The sequence below is a fragment of the Python bivittatus genome, unplaced genomic scaffold (assembly GCF_059951505.1).
Source record: "Python bivittatus isolate LINGU-HERP-01145 unplaced genomic scaffold, Pbiv_v1 ctg000020_np1212, whole genome shotgun sequence".
Taxonomy (NCBI): domain Eukaryota; kingdom Metazoa; phylum Chordata; class Lepidosauria; order Squamata; family Pythonidae; genus Python; species Python bivittatus.
The window spans coordinates 61,395,050-61,422,646 of NW_028277030.1; the positions used below are offsets into that span (position 1 = coordinate 61,395,050).

At 38.3% G+C, this 27,597-nt stretch overlaps 1 protein-coding gene across 2 annotated transcripts in view; it reads right to left on the bottom strand.

The window, feature by feature from the left end:
* Positions 1-8,194: 8,194 nt before the first annotated feature.
* The window catches only part of HS3ST5 (heparan sulfate-glucosamine 3-sulfotransferase 5), a 193,271-nt gene continuing 173,868 nt past the window's right edge, over positions 8,195-27,597 (bottom strand). For both annotated transcript variants that reach the window (XM_007423473.4, XM_088139702.1), the window contains exons 3-4: positions 17,478-17,616; positions 8,195-10,159 (exon numbers count right to left, since the gene is read on the bottom strand). In XM_007423473.4, coding sequence (XP_007423535.1) covers positions 9,229-10,159; positions 17,478-17,584 — 1,038 coding nt within the window. In that variant the 5' untranslated portion in view covers positions 17,585-17,616 and the 3' untranslated portion in view covers positions 8,195-9,228. The remainder of the gene's footprint in view (positions 10,160-17,477; positions 17,617-27,597) is intronic.

Consider the following 27,597-nt stretch of genomic DNA (forward strand, 5'->3'; position numbering starts at 1 on the left):
GGTGACATTTGAGAATTTTAGAAAGCACCTTTCAACCATTTGAGAAAATGTTCGATGGAATGGGAATGTAAAATAAGAATTAAATAGGACAGATCATTGGGGGGGGGGTGTTTAGCAGCATACCAGTTTAATAAATTTTATACATATATATATATATACACACACACACATAAAGGCATACACACATTATTGACAACCATGTAAATGTTCTCCTTTTGATAACATTTATCAAAATGTCAGTGTCCTGAATTGACCTAGCTATCTTTCTGGTAGGCTGGTATCACTGCAAATTTACAAACCATTCCCTGTTCAAAAGGGATAGTTTTATGTAAGTAATACTCAGGCAAATAAAAACTCAAAAATAGTTAGAAAGAAATGGTACAGACTAGGCAAAAAATATTACTAAACAGACTAATAAAAGCTAAGCAAGGGCAGAATGCATGGGTTTATGCAACAGGAGGAGCACTTTTAGCCGGAAAACCAGATTGGGTCATATTCTGCACACACTTGAATTAACAGTATGAAGCATGGGCAACTGCAAAATATTGTGATGCTATTGCACCCCAAACTCTATCCTTTTAGTACATACGTGCAACATCCCATTGCATTTGTGACAAAACAGTCCAATGCTGCTTTTGTCATTCTGCTCTCCTTGCTCCCACCCCACCACGGCACTACTGGTGTGAGGCAGCTCTTTTGATTGGCCTAACCCTTCCATCATATTGTTTATTCCTGTCTCTATAGCTATAAAATATAGGGCTTAGAATTCAGTCTGAAGCTGCATTTTTTGGTTACCTTTCAGTCTGTGCAATCTGTTTCTCTGCAAACCCAGCAGAAAGAATTCAGTAGTTTTAAAGCATGTCTAAAACAAGATTTTTTTTTTTAACAAATTAAGAAATACTTTGTGCTTCAAGCCCTTTACTCTTCAATATTTTTATTAGTGATTTGGTTAAAGAACTAGAGGGAATATAGGTAGTCCTTGGTTAAGGACCACTCATTCAGTGACTGTTCGAAATTAATGATGGTGCTAAACGAGTGGAGGTTATGACTGGTCCTCGAAGTTCTGGCCATCCCAGCATCCCCACAGACACATGATTGCATCTGGATGCTTGGCAACCAGCTCACATTTACAACAGTTGCAGTGTCCCGCAGTCATATAATTGTGATTTGTGACCTTCCCTGCTGGCTTCCCACAAGCAAAGCCAGTGGAGAAGCCAGCAGTAAGTTGCAAGTTGCAGTCATGTGATGTCATGCTTAATGACCATGTTGCTTAGTGACAGAGTAGCCAGTCCCAACTCACACAGCATTGTGCAGCTTCCCCCACCTGGCAACAGCCTAACCCTAACCCTGCCACACTCATGCCTCTCCCCCACCACCTGTGCACCCCCTTGCTCGCAACCTGCCTGGGACTTCAACTTTCTGCCAGCTTCCTCATTGACTTTGGTTGTTGGAAGTCAGCAGGAAGTTGCAAGGAGGTGTTTGCTTAATGACCCACAATCCTCACTTAATGATGGCAGTGGGGACTGCAGGGATTGCCTTTGGTAAGTGATGTGGTCACGTGATGTCATGCTTTACGATTGTATCGCTTAGCGATGGAAATTCCGGTCCTAATTGCCGTCGTAACTCAAGGAGTACTTGTATTTATGAAATAAGAATATTACATCAAATTGGACAGGAATACCTAATAACATAAAATAATGAATATTTAAAACCATATTGATTGGTTAGAAAAACGAGCTGAAAATAACAAAATGAACTTAAGACAAATACCAAGTGTTTCATTTAGAAATCTGAAATCAAATGTGTAGGTAGAAGATTGCCTGGTCTGTTAATTGTGTTTGTAGTATAATAGCAGTTGATTACACTCTCAAGTGTACGTCAGCAATGTGATGAGGTTGCAAAAAAGAGAAACACATTTTTAGACTTCATCATTAGCAATTTTCTCATTTTTAAATCATGGGAAATAATAATAATTCTACAATATTCCATATTTATCAGACTCCCCCTTGAATACTGTGTCCAGTTCTGGGCACCCCATTTTAAGCTGGGTTGAAAGCAGTCTATACCAGGGTAAGAGAAAGGCAATAAGAATTATCAGGGGCACTGGGATGTGGGGCAATATTGGCTGCCAACAGGAAGTTTTTCCGTCCTATTCTGTGATCAAGGTGCTTTTTTTTTTTTTTAGTTCCTAGGCCAGTGTTTCTCAGACTTGGCAACTTGAAGATGTGTGAACTTCAACTCCCAGATTTCCCCAGCCAGCCTGGGGAATTCTGGGAATTGAAGTCCACACATCTTCAAGTCGCCAAGGTTGAGAAACACTGGCCTAGACATTCTAGTGAGGAGCTAAGCTAAGAAAGCATGGCTGGAGGGGGCTAGGAGCACTAGGCTGCTTTTTTCAACTTTAACATCCAGCGCAGAAGCTGGTTTGTAAGCTGACTGCCCCACATTGACTATAGTTGCGTTAAACCCTCCCCCCCTCCCCATTGCTGGCTGAAGAGATGAAAGCATCTGTGCAACACTACGAATTCCTCCAGATCTACAAACTGCATTTTTATAATGGATTTACAAACTGCTTACCCATGCTGGATTTACAAATCTTGGGAGCGCAACCAGAAAGAAACAGAACTAAAGAGAGAACCTAAAAGCAGCATGATCTTGTGAGATGAACTTTTATCAGTTTGGACTGCAGTAGAGAAAAACATTAGATTAGGAACATAAAACTTCCAGTCTGAAACAAGGACAGGGAGGTCAAGAATCACAAAGCTGAGAAATGGAAAGAACTTTAGATGCACTGGAATTCCAGCAAAGAAAACTAAATTAAAGATTTAGAGATATCCCTGAAAACCTTGGAAAGAAAGACTAAGAAGGAAGGTTTAAATATTTTATGCAAGATTATTTGAAAATAGATGGAGATTTTCCAGATATTGAGCACATCTTCAGGATAAACTCAAAATATACACAAAGAAGAAAAATGCCTCCAATATCTTAGGTTTTCTACACAAAAGAAAAAGAGATGCTATTCTAAAGCAGGATATGGGATACTTTTGATTATAGAAGGGAGGCAAATCCAAATATTTCAAGATGTATTCCCAAGAATGTTGAAAGAATTTGCATCTCTGACAGCTATTTTAAGAAATAAACAACTAAGTTCCAGATGAAGAAATCCATTTGTATTTAAAGTCTTTCTGGAAACAAAAAGGTAATTATGATGACAGCCTTAGAAGTTTTCCCTCTGTATAGAGAATTAACTGCTCAGGACCCCCTCAAGAAGGAACATCTCGCTACTGAACAGGATACTGTAGACAAATAAGAAAAATAAGGAATAATAGGCATAGCAGCAGCTCTGAACTAAACCCAAAATGAAGACAACACCGATGTCCCTGAATGTGATGGACTAAATTCACCAAATACAAGGGGGGGGGGTAACCCGTCTGTAAACTCAGAAAACTAAATGCTGATAATTCGCTTACAAGAAACACATTAAAAATTGACTATGTCAATCTGTTAAAACAGGAAAAAAATATTACAAGAATATTTAGCTGCAAAAAAGACTAAGAAAAATGACCTTAGTCTTACTAGTTATCGTTTTACAAATGATTTGGAGCAACGTAGTGTTCAGTTCGGTGTTTTCATTTTTCCTGGGCTATTCTTTGATAGAATAGCTCTTGCAGCCATGTGTTGGATAACTTCCAGGGAGTGGAAGTTTCTATGCCTTGTCTCCCTATGAGCTGAGCATGTGCTTTGATCATGACACACAGGCAGGAGAAACCAGTCAATCGGTCCCTGAACTGGGCTGTGCCCTTGCTATTTCTCCCTTTGTCTTTCACTTCCTGAACCAAAGGGAATCTGTATATCCCAACCTCCTGCAAGTTCCTTGTTTTCCTTAGCCCGTATCCTTGCTTTTATTCCCCAGAACCTGACTGACCCTTCTGAATCTTCCACTGCTTCCTGCACATTGTGTGGCATTTCCAGAAGACCTGCACGTTGCAGGGATGAAGTTCTTGGCAGTTCACCCCTCCATTCCACAGCAGCTTGCACAAAGTCAGCTAAGTGAGGGTGGGAGACTCTGGCATCAGATCAAGTATATCAGAGCCAAAAGAATTATTCATGGTGCCCACAACATCGCTGTTGCCTACTCTAGTCCAGAAAAACAAACCGAGGGTATTTGCTACCCCAGGAGTTAAGTTAGATATGATCCGTGACAGTCAATGCTTTACAGGGAAGGCTTAGAGTCTTTAGTTGTTCCTGTCAAGACAGCTCAGTACGAATATTCGAACCCCACAAATTACAAACCTTCAGGTTTATAATATTACACATGAGATTACTAATATTATCTGCTCTGTAAACCGCCCAGAGTTGCTGTTTAACGAGATGGGTGGTGACAAATTTGATAGGTAGGTAGGTAGGTAGGTAGGTAAGTAGGTAGGTAAGTAGATTAGATAGATAGATAGATAGATAGATAGATAGATAGATAGATAGATAGATAGATAGATAGATAGATAGATAGATAAGAGATCAGGCACAAAGAATAGTAGGAGTAAGATAACCAGCACAGAATCTGGGTCCCATTCTTTTTTTTTTTTGAGTTTACAACAAAACTGACCTGATCAGGGAAACATGTTCTCTATGTATTAAAATTAAGGTGTTCACTTTCTTATTTCTTGACTGGATTCTAAATGGAATTTCATGTCAGCAGACTTCCCAAAAGGATACTAGCTAAGGAGATTATATATTTGTTGTTATGAAGGTTCTTGTTTTAATTCAACTTCTGCTTAATTAATTGATTAATTTAATCATTTGAATCTTAGATGCATAAAGGGAATGAAGAAATACTTCATTTTCCTGTTCCAAGTCAAACTCTGTAGTCAGTATACCACAACAGATTGTCAGTCAGTGATCCCTTAAATCAATCTGTGCTCAGCAGCTGAATAATGAAATATGTGGAACTGCTTTATACTGACATAGATTATTGGTCAGTCTAATTTCATCAAACTCCTTTAACTTCATTTAACTCAATACTACTTCATTCTTAAATTAGTTCAGATTTTTTTTAAAGACCTTATTTGGGCCAAACATGCACTCTGTCACCAAAGTATGTTATTCTCTCATTATGTAGATGACATAGTAATTATCTTACACTGTTTTTCTGGGAGAACTACTAAAACAAAAAATGTAGTGGTTGCAGTATGATATGACAATAACAAATTTAACCCAAAATAAAATAACTTCATTACATTTTGAAACTTACTGAATTATCTGAAATAAATTATTTACATTACTCTTAAGATTTAACTGGTAAAAGCTCAGAAGTTGTTCATGCTCATTTTTGAATATTTAAGTACAATCCTCTCCAAACCATGGCTGTTCTTGTCTTATGATTACTGCGTTTTAACAGGAAGTATCAATAAAGCATTAAATTATCATTTGGAATTTTAAGGAGATTGATAGAATTACAGTTATTACTGAGTTTTCTTCCAGTGCTTTAATCATGATGATAGTTTTCAGATCAGAAACTCAGAATTAGTTGTCTTCATTTTCAGTGGCAGTATACCAGAGTAGGAAGCTTAAGCATTGTATGACTTCTAGCTCTATACAACATCTGAAGCACAGAATCTTCAAGTGAGACTGTAGAAACATTTTTAAGAAGCTTTCTTAAAACTATGTCTTCATTGTTTGAAAAAGCCTACTTGTTAAAGATTCCTCACAGGATGGTTAAAGATAAATGTGACCACAAGAGGGCACACATATAAAAAAAATTCACATGACTAACAGGCAAAAGACAATGTGTGATTATGTTCTCTGCTTTTTCATTCAATACAGTACACATTCAGAAGGCTTGTGGATCTATGTATTATAGATGGCATGAGCTCAGGATGCAGAGAAAAGGCTAGATGAAAAATTCTGATCATGTCAAAAATTGATCATTCCAACATTTGCATTTAGATGGTCTTACATGGAGTAGTTCTTACCCCTGCCACGGGTGGTAAATGTATTCACGTGACAGATGAATCCCCACATCCCTCCTTCTGACATTATACAGTACTGTAGTATTATTTGTATACTTTCTAAAGTATCAACAGTTTAATCATATTGTCCTCCATTTTCATGGACACAGCAACTTTTAATTGGATGGGTGTGCATGTATGAGTGTAAATAATATAAAATATAATATATTATAATATTGTAATATAAAATATATAATATTTCTAGGCTTATTTTTATTTAGTGCCAGTAAATTTATCAAGTACAATAAGAGAAACCAAGTTATTTTCTTTCTTAAGCATTATCACCTTCTACCGTATTTTATTCTATTAATTTTTTGGTGGGAGGGGATAATTGGTGGTGGTTCATCACAGTAGAAAGTAGGAATGCTAAAAGAACTCTATATCTACTGAAATATATCTCTATGCATAAAACTATTTTCTACTTATTTATTTTTTATTTATTTTTACAAAATACAGGTAGTCCTCACTTAACAACTGCAACTGGGACTGTCACTTCCATCACTAAGTGATGTGGTCATTAAGTGAAACATCACATGACAGTGCCTGTCTTATGATGTCAGTTCCACTGTGGTCATTAAGTGAATCACCCGTGGTCATTAAGTGTGATGTCACGTGACCGCGACTTGCGACTTCCTGCTGGCTTCCCCATTGACTTTGCTTGTCAGAAGCAGGCTGTAAAGATCTCAAATGGTGGTCACAGGACCGTGGGACACTGTGACCATCAAAATATGCACTGGTTGCAAAGTGCCAGAATTGTGATCACAGGACCGTGGGGCACTGCAACAGCTGCTAGTCTGAGGACCGGTCATCAATCTACTTAAGTTTGAATGGTCACTGAATGAAGCAGTCATTAGCCAAGGACTACCTGTAGTATTTTCCATAGACATTTATCCATATTAGGCTAAAAACCTACTGAAACCATATAAAATTACAAAAAACATAATTAGAGAACAACAGGAAAGAACCGAAATCCTTAGTTGCATGTGAATCTCTGTGAATTAACTGAGATGATTATTCAGATCATTAACTGAGTTGATTAATTTGAATTAACAGTATTTTTTAACATGTACATTACATCAAATTTTAGATTAAAAGAAAAACTTTCATTAGTTTCACACTAACAGTTCTACCTAGTTGTATATAGAAAATTATCTATTTCTTTCTCTGAAATACCATACATACTACAAATCTCTAGATTTAAATTGAATTTGATTTGTATTTACATTCTTGACCATTCTTGATGTTATGAACACAGTGGTGATAATCCAAAGAAATCCAGATAGCTCAAGTATTCTTGACATGTTATTTTCTTCTCCTACGCAGCAGCTACAAGCTACTTTTGGAACTTCGGTGTATTTAGACAGCTTATGCACTTGTGAGGCATGCACACAAATGCAAAAGGCTTATATTTTTAACATGCAGCCATGCCAAATGGGGTTCCTATTTCTTTGCAACCATTACGCAGTGAGGTTTCCATTCCTTTAATTGCATCAGATTCTTCTCTTTCTCCATTCCCATAGAAACAGAAAAACCCAAATGGGCACTTTTGTATCGTAGACCTTATGCCCTAGTGATTTCACTCATCTTCACTTTATTGTAAATATATTTCAAAAATCAGCCTACTTTTCAGTGAATCCATGAAAAACTTTCTAATTCGTTAATTAGAATGAATTTGGTTTGATGTTTAATGCTGACACCCTGAGCTTCAGTAATTACGAGATTCCCAATTCATCCTGGGCAGTGTTCTCATGCAGCTTGAAAATCCATTGTTTCTTAAAGTCTCATGATAAATTGCCTTTACCTTAAGTGTCTGTTTGAACTGATGGATGTGATTCATGGAAGCAGAAAAGTTCCATGTAAGCACCATCATCTTATTATAGGTAATAATACCAGTTTTAAAACATATTTGGTAGCCTTCCATTTGTAGTACTCTTACAGTTGCAGAACTAATGATACTAGCTTGATGTTTTTGCATAGTACACAGTCTTCTTTATACAGACACAGCTAAAAATACACCTGAAGACAATGCAATCATTATGGATTACCAATTTAACGGTGAATTTGCATATCCTTGAATGTTACTCAATCAGCCCTTGACTCTCATCTGAACTTGTGAATTGCCTCCATGAAAGCTTGCTGCTTGAGATAATGAGACATCATAGGATCATCAAACATTCACTGAAGAAAAACAAAAAGCAAATTGCACATATAGCAATTTTAATCCATTCCATTTTAAATACCACAATAAATTTAATTTTCACAATAAATTAAATAGCCATATTTAGTTTACAAAATAGAATTACTTAGTGTGAAACCACTATTTACAAACAATATACAATATGTACATCAAATTTTTGTCAACATACAAGCATAGAAGGGGAAAAAAAAGACTTCCTTTTTGACACATGATTGACATGCTCTAAGTGCCAAGATGATCCATATAATAAAAACAATAGTGCAAACTCACCACAGGAAATTTGAAACAATGTTGATTGCATGAGAAAATTTCTTTTCAACACTAGGAAAAGATTTTTCAAAAGAACTTAGCATCATATAGGGTATAATCCTATAGCAAACTTATATTGGCTTTTCATCCATTTAATGGGCATAATTGCCCCCTTCCCCAATTCATGGAAATTCTATTCAGTGAGAATTATTCATTAAGAAAATTTTATTAGCCCCTTCTTGTTACTGAAATAGAGCACATTGGGTTTCCTAGGGAGCACTGGTAAGCCAGTATAAGCCTGAAGCATAAATGTATTCATTTAAAAGGGCCAATATTCTTTTAGAAATATATTTCCATAATATTTCATTGCAGATTTTCCAAAATGAATTCTAATTGCAGTGAATTAGAATTGCAGTGAATTTTGAAGCAATATTCTGCCTCTCTCTAGACACGTTTAATATTAAATTTTATGGAGCAAGTAGAGTACTGACCCTTTGAACTGAGTAGCTGAGTTAATTTCTTTAAATGACATTTTCTCATTTAATTGTACAGCATAAAATGATGCAATTATGCAGAGAGTAAATTTTATGTTATGCACTGTTCTGTAGAAAAATTGATCCCATCTTATATTTGGTCACACACTGCATATGTACAAGTACACATGAAAAAAGATTACTTTGATAGCTGAGTGTATGAAAAGTGCATATTTTTTATACTCTAATAGAGATATGGTTGCATATCTCCAGGTGCAACACACAGTGTTGTAGGAAGTTTATTTTAGGGCCAGTTAAATGTCCTCCCTGTGATCTGGTAAAATTTCTGATTAAAAGGGTGAAAGAATTTGCGCAATTTGGTAATGACAGAGGAATCTACCTCTGGATGAATGCGTCCCTTGCTTCCCGCCAGGCACTTGTTAAAGACAATGTTAAATCGCAAGCAGTAAAACCCTCTGGTGGCATTGAAATACAGATTATATTGACTTATCCTTGGAGGAAGATTTAAGAACTTTTCTACCAGCTGGAGTTCTGGCAGTGGTTCTGTAATGAGACGATCACCATCAACAATATGAAACTGCTCTATGGGAAAATATTTTAACCATCTCTCCAGATGTTTTGTGTAGATGCTGGTTCTTACTGCCTTGTATTTAGTGTTCACCTCACAGGTATTAGGATCAATGGCCAACTTTTCAAATTTGTAGTAGGTTTTATTCTTCCTTTCCTTTCCCTCCAGCACCTGAGTGTAATCAGAAATAGCTCTTGTTGTGGGTTCCCTGACAATGATCAGTAATTTGATGGATGAGTTCATTTTATAAATCCTTTCAGGTACCTCCTCTGTGATAAAGTATGCAGGGCTTTTCTCAATTGTTATTTGATGAGGGTATGAAAATGGCATTTTTTTTCTATACCACTCAATGCCCTTGGCATAGTTCTCGTCATTGTCAAAGAAGTGTATTTCTTGAGAAGCTTTGACCACTGCCGGATGAAGATTTAGCATTTCGAGTAGTGCTCGGGTTCCTCCTTTCCTCACTCCAATTATTATGGCCTTGGGGATTTGCTGGACCAAACTGTGAAGTCGAATTTGCTCTTTGCTGGCATTACCCTTTCGGAATTCATGTAGCAACCCACGCTTAAACTGGAGAGCTCTGAGTGGGATTTCATCTTGCCCATGGAGTCCAAATCGGCCTTCAATAGGGCAAATGGGTTGCAGTCTGCAATTGAGGAAAAAAAAAAAGGAGAAATAATAGTTTACATTAATAACACTGAAATTTTATACTTGTCCAGTCAGAAGCTCAATAAAATTAATGCCATATGAGTAGGAATGGGCCACATAGCATTAAAGTGAGAGTGGACATAATATGTGCGTGTGTTCTATCTATCTATCAATCCACACTGGACCAGCATGGTAGATCATGGTCCATAACCTTCAACAAAGAGACCTTCATCCTGCTGTGGATAGATTTGGGGTGGTAATAATAATTAATGGTGTTAATAAATTATTAATTTATAAATGAATTTTGAAGTGGTTCGCATAGTCCTATTAACAAGGCAAGATGTTGATGTGCATTTTCATGGCAGGAATTGAATAGACAATATAAAATTTGTCTGCTCACTTATAAACTAGCATAGAAAATACTAGATTATGTACTTCATCTATTCTCAGAAAGTTCCATACTGATCCACTCTCTGTTTTCAGTTACATTTTGTAAGATGAACATGTGTTTGGTGCTCATATGGGTAACAACATTCTGAAATGTTGACTAAGTTATATGTTATGTATATATACCTTTATACCTATACTTTATAGGACGGGGGTGCATAGACTCGGATCTGGAAGCCTGCCTTGGATATCCCTGATTTAATTTGGAACAGTTCAGGGCCTGCATGCTTTCTGGACCTGGGTCTAAGCCTATCAAATTTCCCTAAAATTTCATAGAAATAGAGTTTTCAAGCAGTAACTTTTGTTTAAGTTTTGATTTTTTTCAGGATAAACTTTGATGAAATTTGTAGAAATAGAAGTATTTCAGTGGTGAATTACATATCATACTTCAGAGACACTGGCAAAAGTATTTTGTGAAAAGGGAAGAATGTTGTAAAGATAAATGATTCTCCTTCAGAAATCTGAATGCAGTAGGACTGATTTTGGGGGATGCTGGGATGGACATTTAAAAATTCGCTTGCTAGTTAAACTTCTAGTAAATTATTTGCTTACAAGGAACTGAATAAATTACCAAGTAATTAATAAAATTTTAGAAAGCAATCAGCTACTAACTAGAGTGCAGTAATATCCATTTACACTGAAGCAAATCATTATAAATGAATCAATATTTCACCCTCAAGGCACTATGATTTAGGTGGTTCTGGTGGCCTGATCACTTGGATAAAGAGCACTGCCTCTTTTAGTGGCAGATGAAGGTCAGGACTGGAACTTGGCTGAAGTTCTGAACTGGACCAGAGCCAATTCAAGGCAGTCCTGATTTTTGTCTGGTGATAGCCGATTCAGTCCAAATCATCTCACTTTTTCTCTGATTCAGGTTTAGTCAAATCTAATCCAAACTCCTACTTTGTAAAGGAAACTATACCTGCTAATTGTGTGAAGAATTGAAAATGCAGTGAATGTCATTGCTATGTCTATGTTGACAATGGACAGTCAGTCAGTGGAACAGAAACTTTTGGGAGAATAGATTGCTCTGTGTGTGTGTGTGTGTGTGTGTGGGTGGGTGGGTGTGTATCACATTTTATAAGCATTTTGAGTGGGAAATTATATTGCAAAATTCTGATATAAGGAAGTATGAGTTTGATATAAAAATTCAGGCCAAATAAATTGTTTGGCCACTCCTACATTAGTTTTTACTGTGTATATCCCAAAATGAATGAAATTTTATCATTTTATGGTCTATACAAGTTGAACGTGAAGATTGGTCATATTTGGGGTTTTTATCATTGCAACATAGTAAAATCAGAGGAGAAGATATATGTTTGTAAAAACATGTGTATTATGTATATACCTTGGAGCATGTCCTTAAAAACATAAATCTTCATCTCATACTTCACTATATTTATTTCTGTGTATAAAATGGAGCACTGTGGAGAAATTTTACTATATGCATCTGCATTTTTTACATATATCAGCATCTATTAGTGTGTATTACTATAAGCATATTTGCTATTTTTTAAAGAAATAAATAGTTCTTGACTATGATCTTTATTTTCACTTATTCTTGGAGAACTGCTTCATAATCAGCTGCTGTCCAACAAATATTAGCTAAAGACCAATCTATACATGTGTTTTAAATGATGTGCAAACTATTGAAATGATTAATAAAAAGAAACTGCAATCCAGGTTAAATTGTAGTGCAGGGATATAATAGATTTCACATTAACTCCTTGTGCTTTTTCTTATTGAAAATTGAAGCTGCTATCTACTATCCCGTTCCTTATAGAAAGTATGTATTTTTGCTGCTTGGGATGAGGGCATTTTCAAAGAAAAAAAGTTAATTATCCCTCTATATGTTTCATTCTTGGTAGGGATTTGGTCCAGAAATGCATCCATTCAGAAGAATTGTGTAACATCTTCCACCTGCTATTTTTAAAATGTGGAAAAGTGTATTGTGTAGCTTAATCCTAAAACAAATGCTTAATAACTTGAGAATAAACTTTATTATAAGGTGCAAGTTCTTCACAACTTAATTTCCTGGGGGAAAAGCAGTTCATTTTCTAGAATCTTAATGTCCTTTTGCCTTTTAAAATTATTGTTACTTTCCACACAGACTATATTCCCCTCCCCACCATCATATTTAGGATAAAACTAAAATAGAAAAAAAATGTTTAGAAGAGGCTACATGAGCTTGTTAACCAGGAAACATACACACATACACACATTGCTGAACAATGGAAATAAAAAGTTAATTTTTTACTTATTGCTCAACAATTAGGATCTAATCAAATATAAAAACCTTGACACTGTTAGTATTGTTTCATATTCTGTGCAGTAAGAAGATCATGCCCCAGTCTATAAATATACATATAGGGAGGAACTATGTCACACTTTGTATGATACACATGTTTTAAAATGTGTTCATCACATGCACTATATTCATATACTTTAAACATTAACATGTAAATCTAAAATGTATGTATTTTGTATGAAATGGTCAATATTTACTCAAGGCACTCCTTCTCTTTGTTGCTTTGGGACTAGGGGAGTCCAAACGTGCTGAGAGCTTGCTAATGCTGTGCTAAGTATTTAATGATTTTGTCCTACTCCTGGCTTTGAAGCATCTCCTCCACTTACCCCCAAACCCCCCAACACTTCAGGGACTACCTGGTGGAGCAGGAGCTAAGGAAAATGAAAAAAACATGACTTCCTCCCTCAGTCTGTCAATGGGAATCGTCTACTCCAAAGGTTTCTAGGACTAGAAAAAACCTTCTTTGCATAGGGAGCACATTCTGAATTCAGTACCAGCATTGTCTAATTAATGCATTCTCACAACAGAGAGTTTATATGGAAAGCATTTTATAAGTTTAGCTTAACAATATCATTAACCTGGGACCACAGATCTCATAGTCAGCCATGGGCATCCAAGGAGAAGCAAGGGAAGTAAGTGATGAAATGTGTGTCATGATATCATGGCACAAATACTGCAACTTTCTGTACACAACTACATAAAGGCGGCATTTGCATCATGACATTGCTGTGGCTGGCTGTAGATTCTGGTGTAATAAACCTGGTAGGCATATCTATTTAAATAGAGAAATATTGTTGATTCTCACCACTTGTATGTTTTCCTAATTGTATTTGGTCCCCTAACACACTTTCTGCAGAATTCTCACTTGAAATGTACTGGGACTAGGGGAAGAAATTAGTGCTAAAGAGCTACAGAACTTGGAGTACCTGCTTTATCCTAGTGAATCGGAATCCTACGTGATTTTTAAGGGGACATGAAATGTCAATTTGGGCCAGAAATAAAATGATGAAAACATGTGGATGAGCGATGCAGCTTCATGAAATGCAGCCCAGCATATGGCAAGTATGTCAAGAAAGCAACGGGACGTTCTATGCAATACACCGCAGAGCTGTGATTCAGAGCAGGGATGCTCAAGATTCTGGTGATTGAGGGCTGCCGTAAGCAGGGTGACAATAGCAGTTGGGTGGAGCTGGTTCATGCAATGCCAGGGCCAGATCTATCTATCTTTCTTTCTTTCTTTCTTTCTTTCTTTCTTTCTTTCTTTCTTTCTTTCTTTCTTTCTTTCTTTCTTTCTTTCTTTCTTTCTTTCTTTCTTTCTTTCTTTCTTTCTTTCTTTCTTTCTTTCTTTCTTTCTTTCTTTTCCTGATTTTGGGGAGCAGTTTGAGGGTTTTCTTTTTTCTTTTTCTAAAACCATGTTAAGCCTATTTGGAAATGTTTACTACAGTTTTTAGCCTTGAAATGGCAGAAAACGGTTCCACCCATTTTTGGCAAGCGTGGTAGAGAGGGGCTCTGAGAACCACAGAGAAATTTGGGAGCTCCCTGCCCATCTGATTTAGAGCTATCAGCCTCAGCAGTGAAGGATTATTAAATCCGGGCCTGATAAAGGACGGGGACTTACATAAGAGGGGGACTTAAATAGGAGGGAGAGGGAGATTTGGGTCTTCTTTGGCTTCAGTTCCTGGCTTTATTGTTCAATTCCTTTAACGCTCTAACATAGTTCTTAGCTCTCCTGTAGCTGCTGCCTTCTGTTGATTGATCAGTGCTCCTGCCACAACCGAAGCACTGAGTTATATACGTAGCTCCAGGAGGTGGGAAAGAGAAATAATGCCATTAATGTGCCCCAAGATCTATTTCTATGGGACTGAAAGAAATATTGCGGAGATAGGGTATCTAGATTTCTGGACCATCAGGATAGGATTCACAGATGAGTACAAATCCATCATGCACAATGAGAGAAAAAAAATCAACGCTTTTTCCCATTAGCAATATTATATATGGATCCTCTGGAAGTCACCATTGCAGGAGTTCAAGAGTCAAGTACTATGTCTGGATAATTTTATGGCCATTAATAACATTTGTAGCTAGGCAAGCTTAGATTGGGGAAAAGGTTAATTAAATTTCATGCCTCAGGTCATAGGCCAAATTCCAGCATGAGACAAGAAGGAATTTCTACCCACTATATGTAACTACATAATTGCCTAGGACCATTTCGTATATCTTCACAATGTGGGATTTTGATGGTAGATGATGGTAAGAAGCATGCTAGGCTAGGCACATCTTTCTTTTTTGAGTGAAATTAGGCAATGATTATTACAAATGAATGAACATGAAGAGTCAGAATACCTCTCACTGATGTGCAATTTAAGATTAATCTTTAGTGTTACCTAGTTGAGTATCTAGCTTAGTTTCACTCAGCTGTTGAAAAGCAAAGACCGTGAACAGCAAACAAACAAACAGAAAGGTCATAATTATATTAACAAAGCTGACAACTCACCTGGAAAACAGTGTGTTCTCAATTGTTCAAAACATCTCAATCTCTCCCAATCTCCCTCTCTTTCCTGGTTAGCAGGCTCATATAACCTCTTTTAAAAAATCAGTTTTATCCTAAATAGAGGGGAAAATACAGATGCCACAGAAACCAAAAGGGAATGTAATGTTATTGCCCAGGCAAAACACAGCCGAACATTTCCACATGATTTTTTACATGCACAAATATATGCAACCTAATTCATATATCAAGATAATTCACATAAAAACTGTGTTTTCCATGTGCAGCACATTTGGGGACAAACAGCAACTACTTATGCAAGGCTCTGGCAGGAACCATCATGAAAAGAAGAGGTTTCAACTTTGCATATCGCGGTTCATGCCTTTTCTGGAACAATACAACGACCAGTAATAAGCAAAAATGTGCTTCATGCAATTTTTTAAATTTAAATTTTGAGGCTGCCTGACTCCTCTATGACTCTGGGCAGCAGCTGATCAATAAAAAAGGAAAAATTACATATAAAAAGAAGAAGATGGTTGACCAAAATAACAAACACTAGATCTTAAACTAGACAAAACTGAGCTAGCTGGAAGGGGCTACATGACCACCTTAACCAATATGCCATTTGTCCTAATATTCATAAAGCGTTGGAGATACTGAAATGTCTTCTTTGTTTTGTTTTATAAACCTTGGACATGGTTTGCAAACTGCATGGGCTGTAGGGTGATGGACCTCATGTGCTGGGTCTCACAACATGATTTGGTGGCACAGGTATAATGACTTAGATAAAGTTAAGCAGCTCTTTGTGTACCCAGTGCCCAAATGGGAACCCATCTGGAACTCTTATATATGCTGACTTGCATTCCATGATGAAGAAATGTAAGTTCTAAATGTACTAAGTAAGTATGAATAGTTAATCAGCTTAAGCTTTGTTTTTGTTTTTTCAAGCAATGACTTGAATATTCATACAGCTCATGTGAATTGGGCATTAATGCAACTGGATCTAAGAAAGAACGCACCAACAACGGACCAAATAGATATAATGCTCATGTTTGTTCCTTTACCATGTAAATACAGGCTCAGCCTGGTATGCTGTCCTGAGTGGAGATTTTACAATATCATACATAATTTTAATTACCATTTTAGGATACTAATTGCCTGCAAATGGATTTCAGAAAACAACTTCAGTATATAAATCTTTCATCAAATAGATTTTTTTTTAAAATTACCATTTCTTAGGGCAACTAAGCTGTCATAAAATAGAAAAAAAGGATTTGGTAGTTGGGTCTTAGTTCCATAATATATATGAAATTGAAAATAATTGTCTCCTGTAATTCAAAGCCAACAGTTATGGGCAATAACAGGGATTGTTATAAACAAAAATGGGCCTAGTTTTATATCCACAATTGCCTCGTTACTTGAAAATAATTATTTCCAGCAAAATCTTTTCATTCACTACATCTAACTCAAGAAAAAAAATAAAATAGTAAAAAAAAAACCCCCCACCAAAATCTAATTAACAGAGTTTAAAAAATCCTCTATATCCTTCAGCAATCCTTCTAGTGCAATAGGATTCAAGGCTGACAAGCAAACTCTGCAGGCTTCTGCACAAGTTTAACTACCACTTTACCATATTAAATGCCCACTCATACATTTCAGAAAGGAAAATGTACAAATATTACTGTTTATTGAAAGTTGAGGTTAGCCTGTGATCACACACAAAAACTGAGCTACCATGGTGACATTTTTACTGTATGCCACGTTACTTTCCTTCCGAAAACAACTGCCAATGCACGTGGAATATAAATGGACAGGCACCAACGTATTGGGTTCAGCAAGCTAACGCTCTTTCAGTTTCCCTGTGCCTTCCCTGTCTTAAAACAGAAGGAAACTAACAATGAAAATCAATACTACAGCAGATTGTCTTTTTAGATGTTAGCAGCAAGACAAAGAGCTAGAAACCTATTCAATTATATTCAAAGCTTAAGAGGAAATTGGGGTGGGGGTGGGGAAAGCACCTACGGCCATTTATAATTATTGGTGTCACTGGTACATGCTAATTTAATGACTTACCTATCCAAGCTCCCAACTCTGGCAACTAGATATAGAAGGCTTCCAATAGCAAGGCTGCCTAGCACAAGGAGCTTCTGTCTCAGCAACGCCTGCTGTTTGAATAGCATGGCCCTCCATCAATCTTCAGGACTTCTTCAGTCTGCAGACACCAAAATATATAAACCACTCATGAGCAAGAGGCAATATACAGACCAAAGTTTATTAACAGGCAGTCAAACAGTTTCTGATTTTATGTAGTATCAAACTAAGAATTTACTAAATTCTATGAATTACTGTATGAATCCTGTAATTAATGGATAGTGCTGCTAGATTTTAGCACTACCAAATTCAGAAGGTTCTTGGATAAAGTCCTTGATAGGGGTTTCTGTAAGGTCAGTAGAAACATCAGTTTCACCTATTCTGTTAACACTTTTGAGAAAAAAAAAATCCAAATGCATGATTCTGATATTGGCAAGTAAGGGACACAGAAATATGTAAAAATTTCATTTTACAGCTTTTGTTTCAGTGCACACAAATTAAGTGTTTTGATGGCAAAATTACTTTATGTGGGTCAGGTCATATTATTACAATGTGGGATGTACTTGCGGAATGATTTAAAATCCAGTACGGATCAGCAAAAACTCCTGGATCACGGAGTTTTTACTTGTTGCTGCTTTATCCAAATACCCTTTTCCCCAGCAAGAGTTATTTCTGTTGCCAAAGCCTCATTTACCAGAGCTTGGTTTAACATTCCTCCAAACCATCCATGATGTCCTTTCCATTCTCTTTTGTCTCTTACCTACATACTAATTTACTAGTAAGTCACTTCTAATCGATGTGCCTGTCAATGTAACATCTGATTTGGTCCTTAGCTAGCCAACTATAACATACAAAGAGTCCTGCCAACTTAAAGAACGAGTTAATTTTACCACAGAGATATAACATAGGATAAAACAATGTTCAAAGGTTGGCAGAGACAGCTTGGCAAGATTCGGTATTATTTGAAATAACGTAGACATTACACACAAGCGTATTTGTACTTGGTGGACTAAGAGGTAGCACAAATATGCCTTAATTACTGGAATGAACAGTCATTCTGCACTGTGTAACTTGTGTTTGTACACCTGATTGTCCACATAGACTGAGGATAATGACTTCAGTAAGTGCTACCAATCATCCTAAAGATGGTAGATCATTATTTCAGGTATTTGGGTCACTCAGAATTTTAAATTCCTGCTTCTAATGAACACATGAACTAACTCCAAATAGAATGGTTGATTTAATTTTGTTACGACACTTTTAAACTGCAGAGCCACATTTCCAACCATTATTTTGATTTAAAATATTATAGTTTTCTTTTGTTTTCATGATCAGTTCTGACTCAGGAAAGGATTCCATTGTGATATAACAAAGGCTATCTTCAGAGATTCACAGATTAAAAAAATGTAGCTTAATTTTTTCTCCCAAATTAAGTGGAGATGAAAATCCAAGTGAAAAAGGTTTAGGGGATTTACAAACATATGTACAATATGCTTTAATCATAGCTAGGATCTGAACTTAAGTGTTCAAGTGCTCTAGGTCTGAGGATCAGCCATAACATAATCTTCCATTTTTATTTCAATTACTATACATTTTTCTTAAATTCAGTAGGTAGCTTTTTTAAATTGCAGAGTTTAAATAGTAAAGATATATTACAGCTGTGTTTTAAAAGTACCATATCTGGCACAAAAACCATTAAGAAAAAGAAATACACAAATCTGAAAGGTTATATGCTGATTTATTTTTTTATTAAGAAAGGGACAGGGGATTAAAATGGCAAAAAGAGAGAAATTTTCTTTTGGGGGTGACAAAGTACATTGGAGTATAAGGGGGTGGGAGGAGAAACACAGTCAGACTTCAAGATTCTGTTATTATAGCTTATCTCAATAGAGCTTAGTTCTAGTCTTCCTGTGGAGTCTGTTTCCTGATCTGGTCTACCTCAAGGGGCTGACAGTAATCTTGTAAGGGTCGTTTTAATTCTTCTCCTCTCCCTCTTATACCCCAGTGAGTCAGGGAGGAGCCTGAGTCTCTTCTTAATACTCCTCCCTTCCCAGGACTTCAGGATGCTTTTCTCCTCTTTGTTTATATAATGGTTTCTGAATATTTGCTTCAAAGCCATCTCCCTGACTCTCTAAAGAAAACAAAAGAGTATAACTGGCCCATCTATGGTAACACAATAGATCAAGTCCTTTAATTATCTAGGCATAAACTTTTGCAAATCTGGTAGGTGAGAGTTCCACTTAAAACTATCTGTTCCAAGTAGCTCAGAGAAGCCATTCTCTCTCTTTTTCAATTGCTAGGGTAGGAAGTACATCCTATCTCCCCCAAAACAATATGGGGCCAAAGAAATGGCATAACTACTTTATTGGATCCCTATATTAATGGCAGCCCAGGAACAGGGTGATTTTTAAGATTCATTCTGTAGGTTCCTGTCAGCTTTACAAGGTAGACCAAATCAGGAAACCTACTTCACAGGAAGACCACAACTTTATTGGGATAGGCTATAGTAACAGAATGTTGCAAGCTGTTGTGCTTTTCCTCCCTTCCCTCTTATACCCCAGTGAGTCAGGGAGTGGTCAGCCTAAGTCTCATTTAATACTACAGTGGTACCTTGGGTTACGAACTTAATTCATTCCGTGACTCTGGTCGCACCCCGAATTGGTCGCAACCCAAAGGAAATTTCCCCATAAGGTTCAATGTAATTACCGTTAATCCGTTCTGGCGTGGAGGACAGGGAGGCGGCTATTGCTTGGAGGGAGAGTCCCCCTCCCTACAGCCACGTGTCAGGGGCAGAAAATGGCCGCGGACCACGTGTCAGGGGCGGAAAAATGGCCACGGACCACGTGTCAGGGGGGGAAATGGCCACGGACCACGTGTCAGGGGCGGAAAAATGGCCGCGGACCACGTGTCAGGGGCAGAAAATGGCAGCGGACCACGTGTCAAGGGCGGAAAAATGGCCGCGGACCACATGTCAGGGGCGGAAAAATGGCCGCAGACCACGTGTCAGGGCGGAAAATGGCTGCAGACCACGTGTCAGGGGCGGAAAAATGGCCGTGGACCATGTGTCAGGGGTGGAAAAATGGCCACGGACCACGTGTCAGGGGTGGAAAAATGGCCGTGGACCACGTGTCAGGGGCGGAAAATGGCCGCGGACCATGTCACGGGAGGGAAAATGGCCGCGTATCCTGTTCGTACCCCGAGGCGGAGTTCGCAAACTGAAGCAAAATTTTGTGGCCGGAGCTGGTTGTAACCCGAAAAGTTCGTTAACAGAAGTGTTCGTAACCCGAAGTTCCACTGTATCTCCTTTCCCAGGGCTTAAGGAATGTTTGTCACCTTGTTGTTTCTGTAATGTCTTATGAGTATTCCCTTCAAGGTCATCTTCATGGCTCTCTACAGTTCCTAAATATGTTTCCAATAAGATTGGAACTTGGTGTTGCAAAGGTGGAAGCTCAGGTCTGGGTTGTTACTTCCAGGTACTGGGTGAAATTGATACATGGTCTAAGTGGGGCTAATAATGAGAGATAAATTTCACTCATCATGCAATCAAATATCAGGGATAAACTGCATCTATTGGCTTCACATGGGAAGCCCTGCAATCATTGGACTACAATGAAGCTAGCAAGACCACAAAAGAGAATCTTTGATACAAAGTGTCAAAGTGTCATTAACTGTGGCCCAAGGTGGCTCAAACTATGGAGGTTCTCCATTAGCCCTAATCTAGCCAACTCCTCCCAGTTTTTGATAAACTCTGCTCATCATAGAGCTTTATTCTCTGGCTAGACTAGAGGCCCTCCCTTTGCATGTTATTGAGAATGGATACTCCAAGATCCCTTAACTGGAACATTTCTGCCCCTGAGGCTTTTTGGCAATTGAGGACATGGGTCAAGACACTACTGGAAACACGTAAGAGTCTTTATTAGGACTTACTTTTAGTAATAAGAATGGTGAAACATTCTTATTTTTCTGTTCTTGTGTCCTCTCGGTGTATGCCACTGGGTCTGTTCAGGGCAATCTAATCCTTCCTGGATCAGGAAGGGCCTGGAGAGCATCTGCAGGGTTGGTGGGAGGAATATTCTCAACATCTGGTAGATAAAATTGCTTGGATTTGTTCTGATTGGACTCCAGTTGAGCAAGTCCATTGGAAATGACTGGGGCATGGTCTTGTAAAGTTATCTGGGAGGACTTTGAGCCAGTAGTCCTGAGGCTTCTCAGGCCTCAGTTGGTGTGTCCACTTGTGTTTTAGATCCATGCTTTTTGGTTGGTTAAAACTTCCAGGGAGGGACCATGTGGACAGACCCATATGGGGGTTGCTGCTTCCTTGAGAGAGGGGGTTGTTCTGTCAGCTCTTAAAGAGGCAGCGGCTGACCCCCCTCCTCAAGAAACCTTTGCTAGATCCTGTTGATCTGGACAGCTTCTGTCTAGTCCCCTGCCTTTCCTTTTTAGAGAAGTGGTTGAGAAGATAGTCACCCTGTAGCTCCAGAGGATCCTGAAAGGATCAGATCTCCTAAATTTATTTCAGTCAGATTTTAGTCTGGGTCATAGTACTGAATCAACTTCTCAGCAGCTTTTAGTATCATCAACCATGGTATCCTCTAGATCATTTAGGGAGTTAGGAGTGGGGGGCACTCTTTTTTGGTGGTTCTCTTTCTTCCTCCATGTCCAGTTCCAGTCAGTGTTGTAGAGAAACAGTCTGGCCCCATACCCCTGCTTTGTGGGGTGCCTCAAGGCTCTGCCTCTCCCCCCTCCTCTTTAACATCTACATGAAGCCCTGGGAGAAGTCATCTGTGGACATGGGGTGCAGTATTATCAGTATATATCAGTCTCTGCCCCCAGCCATCCTGGTGAAGTGGTTGTGGTTCTGTTCCAGTGCCTGGAGCCTGCATGGGGAAGAACAGGCTTCAGCTTATCCCTACCGTAACTGAGTGGCTAAGGCTTTAGGGTCCCTTGATCCTGGAATTGGAGTGTTTCCATCCTATAAGTGGGATAGCACTCCCCCACTCAGACTCAGCGTGCAATTTGGGACTCCTCCTTGACTCTCAGAACCTGCTTGAGATGCTTGAGCTGGGGAGCCTTTGCACAACTTCATCTTGTGCACCCCTTCCTGGATTGGGTGGCCCCACTGATGGTCACTCATGCCTTAGTTACCTTCCAATTGGCTTAGTGCAACTTGCTTTACACGGGACTACCCTTAAAGACCACCTGGAAACTGCAATTAGTCCTGAATGTAGTGGTGCCAGTAATTATGGGCACTTCTCGCTATGCCCACATGACACCACTATGCCACAAGCTGCACTGGCTCCCAGTTGGCTTCCAGGTGTAACTCAAGATGCTGGTTATCCCCTTTAGAGCCCTACATGGCACAGGACTGAGTTACTTGTGGGACCACCTTCTCCCTAGGGTATCTGGCTACCCCACATGCTCTGATACGGAGGGCACACTCTGGATCCCTACACTGAAACAATGCTATCTTGTGGGATCCAGAGGTGTTCTTTCTTGGTGGTGGCCCCATCTTAGGGAATGACCTTCCTCCTGAGATAGGGCTGGCCCTGACCCTGCCAACTTTAGAAAGGTTGATAAAAACTAGCTCTTTCCCTGGGCTTTTAGGCCACAATGTGTTGCATCCCTGATTGGATGATGGTGTCATTTTATTTAGGATCACCTTTTATTTTATTATAGCTTATTGGTTTATGTACTGTGATTTTGTATTCTTTCTGTTATGTTTTGGTGAACCTTCTACAAGCTGCCCGAAGTAATTTTGGTTGAATTGGCAGCCATACAAATGTTATAAATGACTGACTGACTGACTGACTGACTGACTGACTGACTGACTGACTGACTGACTGACTGAATAGATAGATAAATACTGGAACTTTTACAGGAACATATGAGCTAACCTAATCCTGCCTTTCTGAAAGTAGAAAAGATAAGTATACATCTCCCTTTTCCTCTCAGATTGCTGGACTAATATTATTTACTCAGTAACTAAATTTTGCCCTCCAGCTATGGAAATCTGATCTCAGCTCATATCTGATACATGGGGATGCCTCCCAAATCCATCGCAACCCCCTCCAATTCTGTTCAATCTGTAACATCAAAAATAAATGTATTCATTTTTGATTACACAAGTACTTCAAAGTGTGTCCTCAATTGTCAACATTTTTGTTTACTCTATTTTATGACAACTAACAACAATTTTATTTGATTTCAGGACTCAGCTAGATGACAGACTTTAAACATTTCCATGGCTCTCACACCTTCTATTTTGATTGTCTTTTTTTTTTCCCACTTAGTCTATGACTGAGTGTCTTGATTTTGCTATTATACTGACTGGCCATTAACCGTAATAAGCAATAAACTAACAATTAGCCATCCTAGGAAATGTCTTTCCACAGCGTTCTTTAAAGTGCTACTGACTGAAAGTGCAGTAGGAACACAGAACAGCGTTGACGTCTCAATAGCATATATTTCTACCCATAATTCTTTATCGTATATTTGTTCTCAAGGAGCACTAACTTAGAAATCTCCTTTTTTTAGGGCACTTGAACATGAAGGCTTCTGCACCAGCTCAAGTCCAGACCTTTGTGCTCCTATGACACTGACTTAGTTCAACCGCTGAGCATATTTGTTTTGGGCTCAGCTGCAAAAATGAACTCATTTTTTTGTAAGGTGAACCTCAGCAGAGATTGCGGGCAATCCATTTCCCCATTAGAGGGAACTCTTGCTCACCCTGCTCCAGAGAATCAGCTGGCTCAGCACCGCCTTAAAGTAGCAGAAATGAAATAGGTAAGAATTCTCTTTGTTTCCCTGGTCTTTTGCAAAAGGATTGGTGGGTTTTCATTTCCTTTTCCCACACTCCTTTTCTGTGGGGTGAGGAAGGAGAATTTCTATTATTCCAGCAAAGTGGATGTGTCCCAGCAGCTGCAAAAGTATGCATTTTCTTAAAACTTATCTCCCCTTCTTTCCCACTTCAGCCACAGCGGCAGCCTTGCCTGATTACAAAATTGATGATGCAATATCATGTTGTCACATCTCTCAGTTTTAATGCAGGAGGAATGATGGCTTGGGAGCCAGGCATCCGCACCCTGTTGAAATTGCAGATCTTTTGCACACTGCCAAATACACATAGTATGTGCTGAAAACAAGGGATGAGAGGATGAGGATGTGGTTCGCATTTATTTAATCTACTTTTTGATGTGAAGTAGAGATGGGGGGGATGTGTTGTTGTTCTGGGAGTAGATCACTTGGGTAAGGCCCAGAATGACTGGCTTATTTCCAGGCCCTCTTTGTCATCAGGAGGGAGACAAGCGGCTGGTGCATTGTGTGTTCTGAGATTGGCAAGTCTGCTTCATGCTGATTTGGGAGGACTGGGAGTAGAAACAATGTGTGTGGATGTACCCTTAGGGCGCCAGTCCTCAAAGCAAACTCCACTAGTGGTGTGACCATTTTTTTCTGGTATTCCCTAACATGTTTATCAGAAGTAAGTTTGAGGCCACTAAAAGTGTGGAAGAACCATTTCCCCCTGTACAGGATTTATAATGCAGAAGAATCCTATCACGGGAACATTGCCACACGAGTGCTAAGGCCCTGATTGGCATTAATTTATATAGTGCTTTTCTATCCCATTTTTCCTTTGGGAAGCTAGCAACAGTATACATTTATTTAATTGTTTGTTTGTTTAATCAATTTATATGATTGTCCAGCTCCCAAACCGCAGCCCTGGGCAGCTTTCAATTGGGCTAAAACACATACAGAAAAAATCCTCACAACAAAAATAAAGCAACAATAAGAAGATAATAACACATCTAAGGTAACAAAATCATTCTCTTAAACAATCACAAGACAGGCTCAGCTAACACCCTGGCCCAATGCTCAAGGGAAAAGCCAGATTTTCCCTGGTTTTGGTTCAACATTGTAGGAGCCCAACTATGGGATTTCTTGGCTTAATTAGAGTGATTTCATTCTCGGTTTAATTAAAACTTAACTCTTGCCTTAATTAGAGCTTAATTTAGTCCATTCACTCTGTGAATGGACTAAAGCACAGAGAATTCTGCTTCCCAATATGGAGGAGTTATTGGCTGAAATATACTCTGATTTAAAAAAACAACAACACAGCAGTGTTCTGTAGGCCACTTGAGTCTTTAAAGAGGGTGGGCAGATGGTGGTTTTCCAGGGACCCTACCCTTACTGGATGGTGCGTGTGTATGTTTTTTAAAGGGCCTATAGTTGTTTCTATACTGTTGAGGAATAGAGGTTGTTTTTGTGTAGGGAGGTCATCTTTAGAATCTGAGAGCGACTATATATCCTAAGGTCAGGTAGAATAGAAGGGCCATCTCTGACTGGGGTGACCTGTACCTGCAGTTCATTGAAACCCAAGTCTTCCTTAGAGTAATGCTGAGCCCTTGAGCCACTGGTTTGTACTATACCTGCTTTCTCTTTAAACCTGTTTGAAGAACATTTACTGTAAATAACTGGAATTTCACCTCCTCCCCAAAAACCCAAAAGGAAGATTCATGGACTTTGAACATACGTGTAGTCTAAGCTAATTACAAAAATCTCTCTGCTGTATTTCATTGGGGGTCCTTATCAACTATTTTAGAGGGGAGCATGATAGATTCAAAGATATTTAAAAACAAGAGTTACATGCAAGAGAAACATAAGAACTCTTTGCCTTTCTCTATCTCTCCTTAATTCTTCCTAGCTGCTACATTAATTAATACCATTGTGTCTTATAGTATTGGGAATGCCCCATTATGGCTATTAGAACTGGGCTGCAAGAAAACTGGATGAGTCCCACAGAGCAGCAAAAATATTCAGAAATCTTAACCTGTTTGCATCCTAGTGGTCATCCATATTTTTGCAGCCCAAGTCTGGTAGCCTGATACCCAGAAAAAAGATGATGTACTTTTTTGGTAAAGCTTTTATATTGGAGTGCCAATAGTCAGGCTGTCCAAAGTAAGTATGGGTACTTGCAGGCTGTCACATAGTCATGCACACAATTATATTTTAATTGCACTTAATATCACGTATATGTGACTCTTCTTTAAATTATTATGTAGCTTTGTCTCCTGTAGTAATAGATGGCTATGGTAGATGAAAGAACATTTGCAACACAGAAGATGGAAGATGTGTCAACATTTACATTCAAACTGGGCCAAGATATGTAATTTTGGCCCAATTTGAATGCAAATATTGACACATCTTCTATCCATCCTTCCTTTCTAAAAATTAACATGACTCATTAAATCAGGCAGTTAGATAGCTTCAGATTAATTAAAATCTGAGAGCCATTTCAATTCCAGTTTTCTTCTATACATTAGGAAAGTAGCATTAAAGAAAAACATGCATGCTGTGTTCTGTAAGTCTTGAATACTACAATGTATGTTAAAATCACTGAGGAGGAAGCTAACAATAAAATCGTTCATGCTGGAAATGTGTTTCAATATTACATTACAATTGCAGCAATAACGGTGCAGATTTCCTACTACTGTTTTGCCAGTACACATATAATACAAAGGAGGGGAAATAGTTCTAACTGTGCACATAACTTTGAAAAGGTTTTTTTTAAAGGATTAATAAACTCACTGCAGCCACTGAAATATAAATTATTCTCTGATAAGAGGAACATTACATGAAATAACTACTAACCCAGAAAAGCTGAATCCACAAACTGGAAGCCCACACAACAGATTCCACAATGATAAGAAAAACTGATCTTAAAACAAGTAGCTTATATTAAAGAAAAATCAGTGAGCACGCAGGAAGGGACTCTCAAAATATATGGTGGATTTCATCTTTGCAGATTCTTTCCTGATTTCACAGTGGACGATCTGTGAAGACTTGTTCAAGCATACTTAAACAGGGTGAGGGACACATATAAGCACCACAGAAGTATCCATGTCAATCCTGAAATGCCTGTCTCAGGTTTCTGTGTTGTACCTTGATGTATGTAGCTTAGAAGTAAAAGAAGATCAGAAAACAAGGAGGAAACTGAATTATAAGAGAGGTTAGAAGAGAATAGCAGATCCTGTAACTGCTCTGTCAAAATTTAGCTTAATGAAGTTGTTCTGTATATTATAACATTCCAAAATAATAATAATAATAA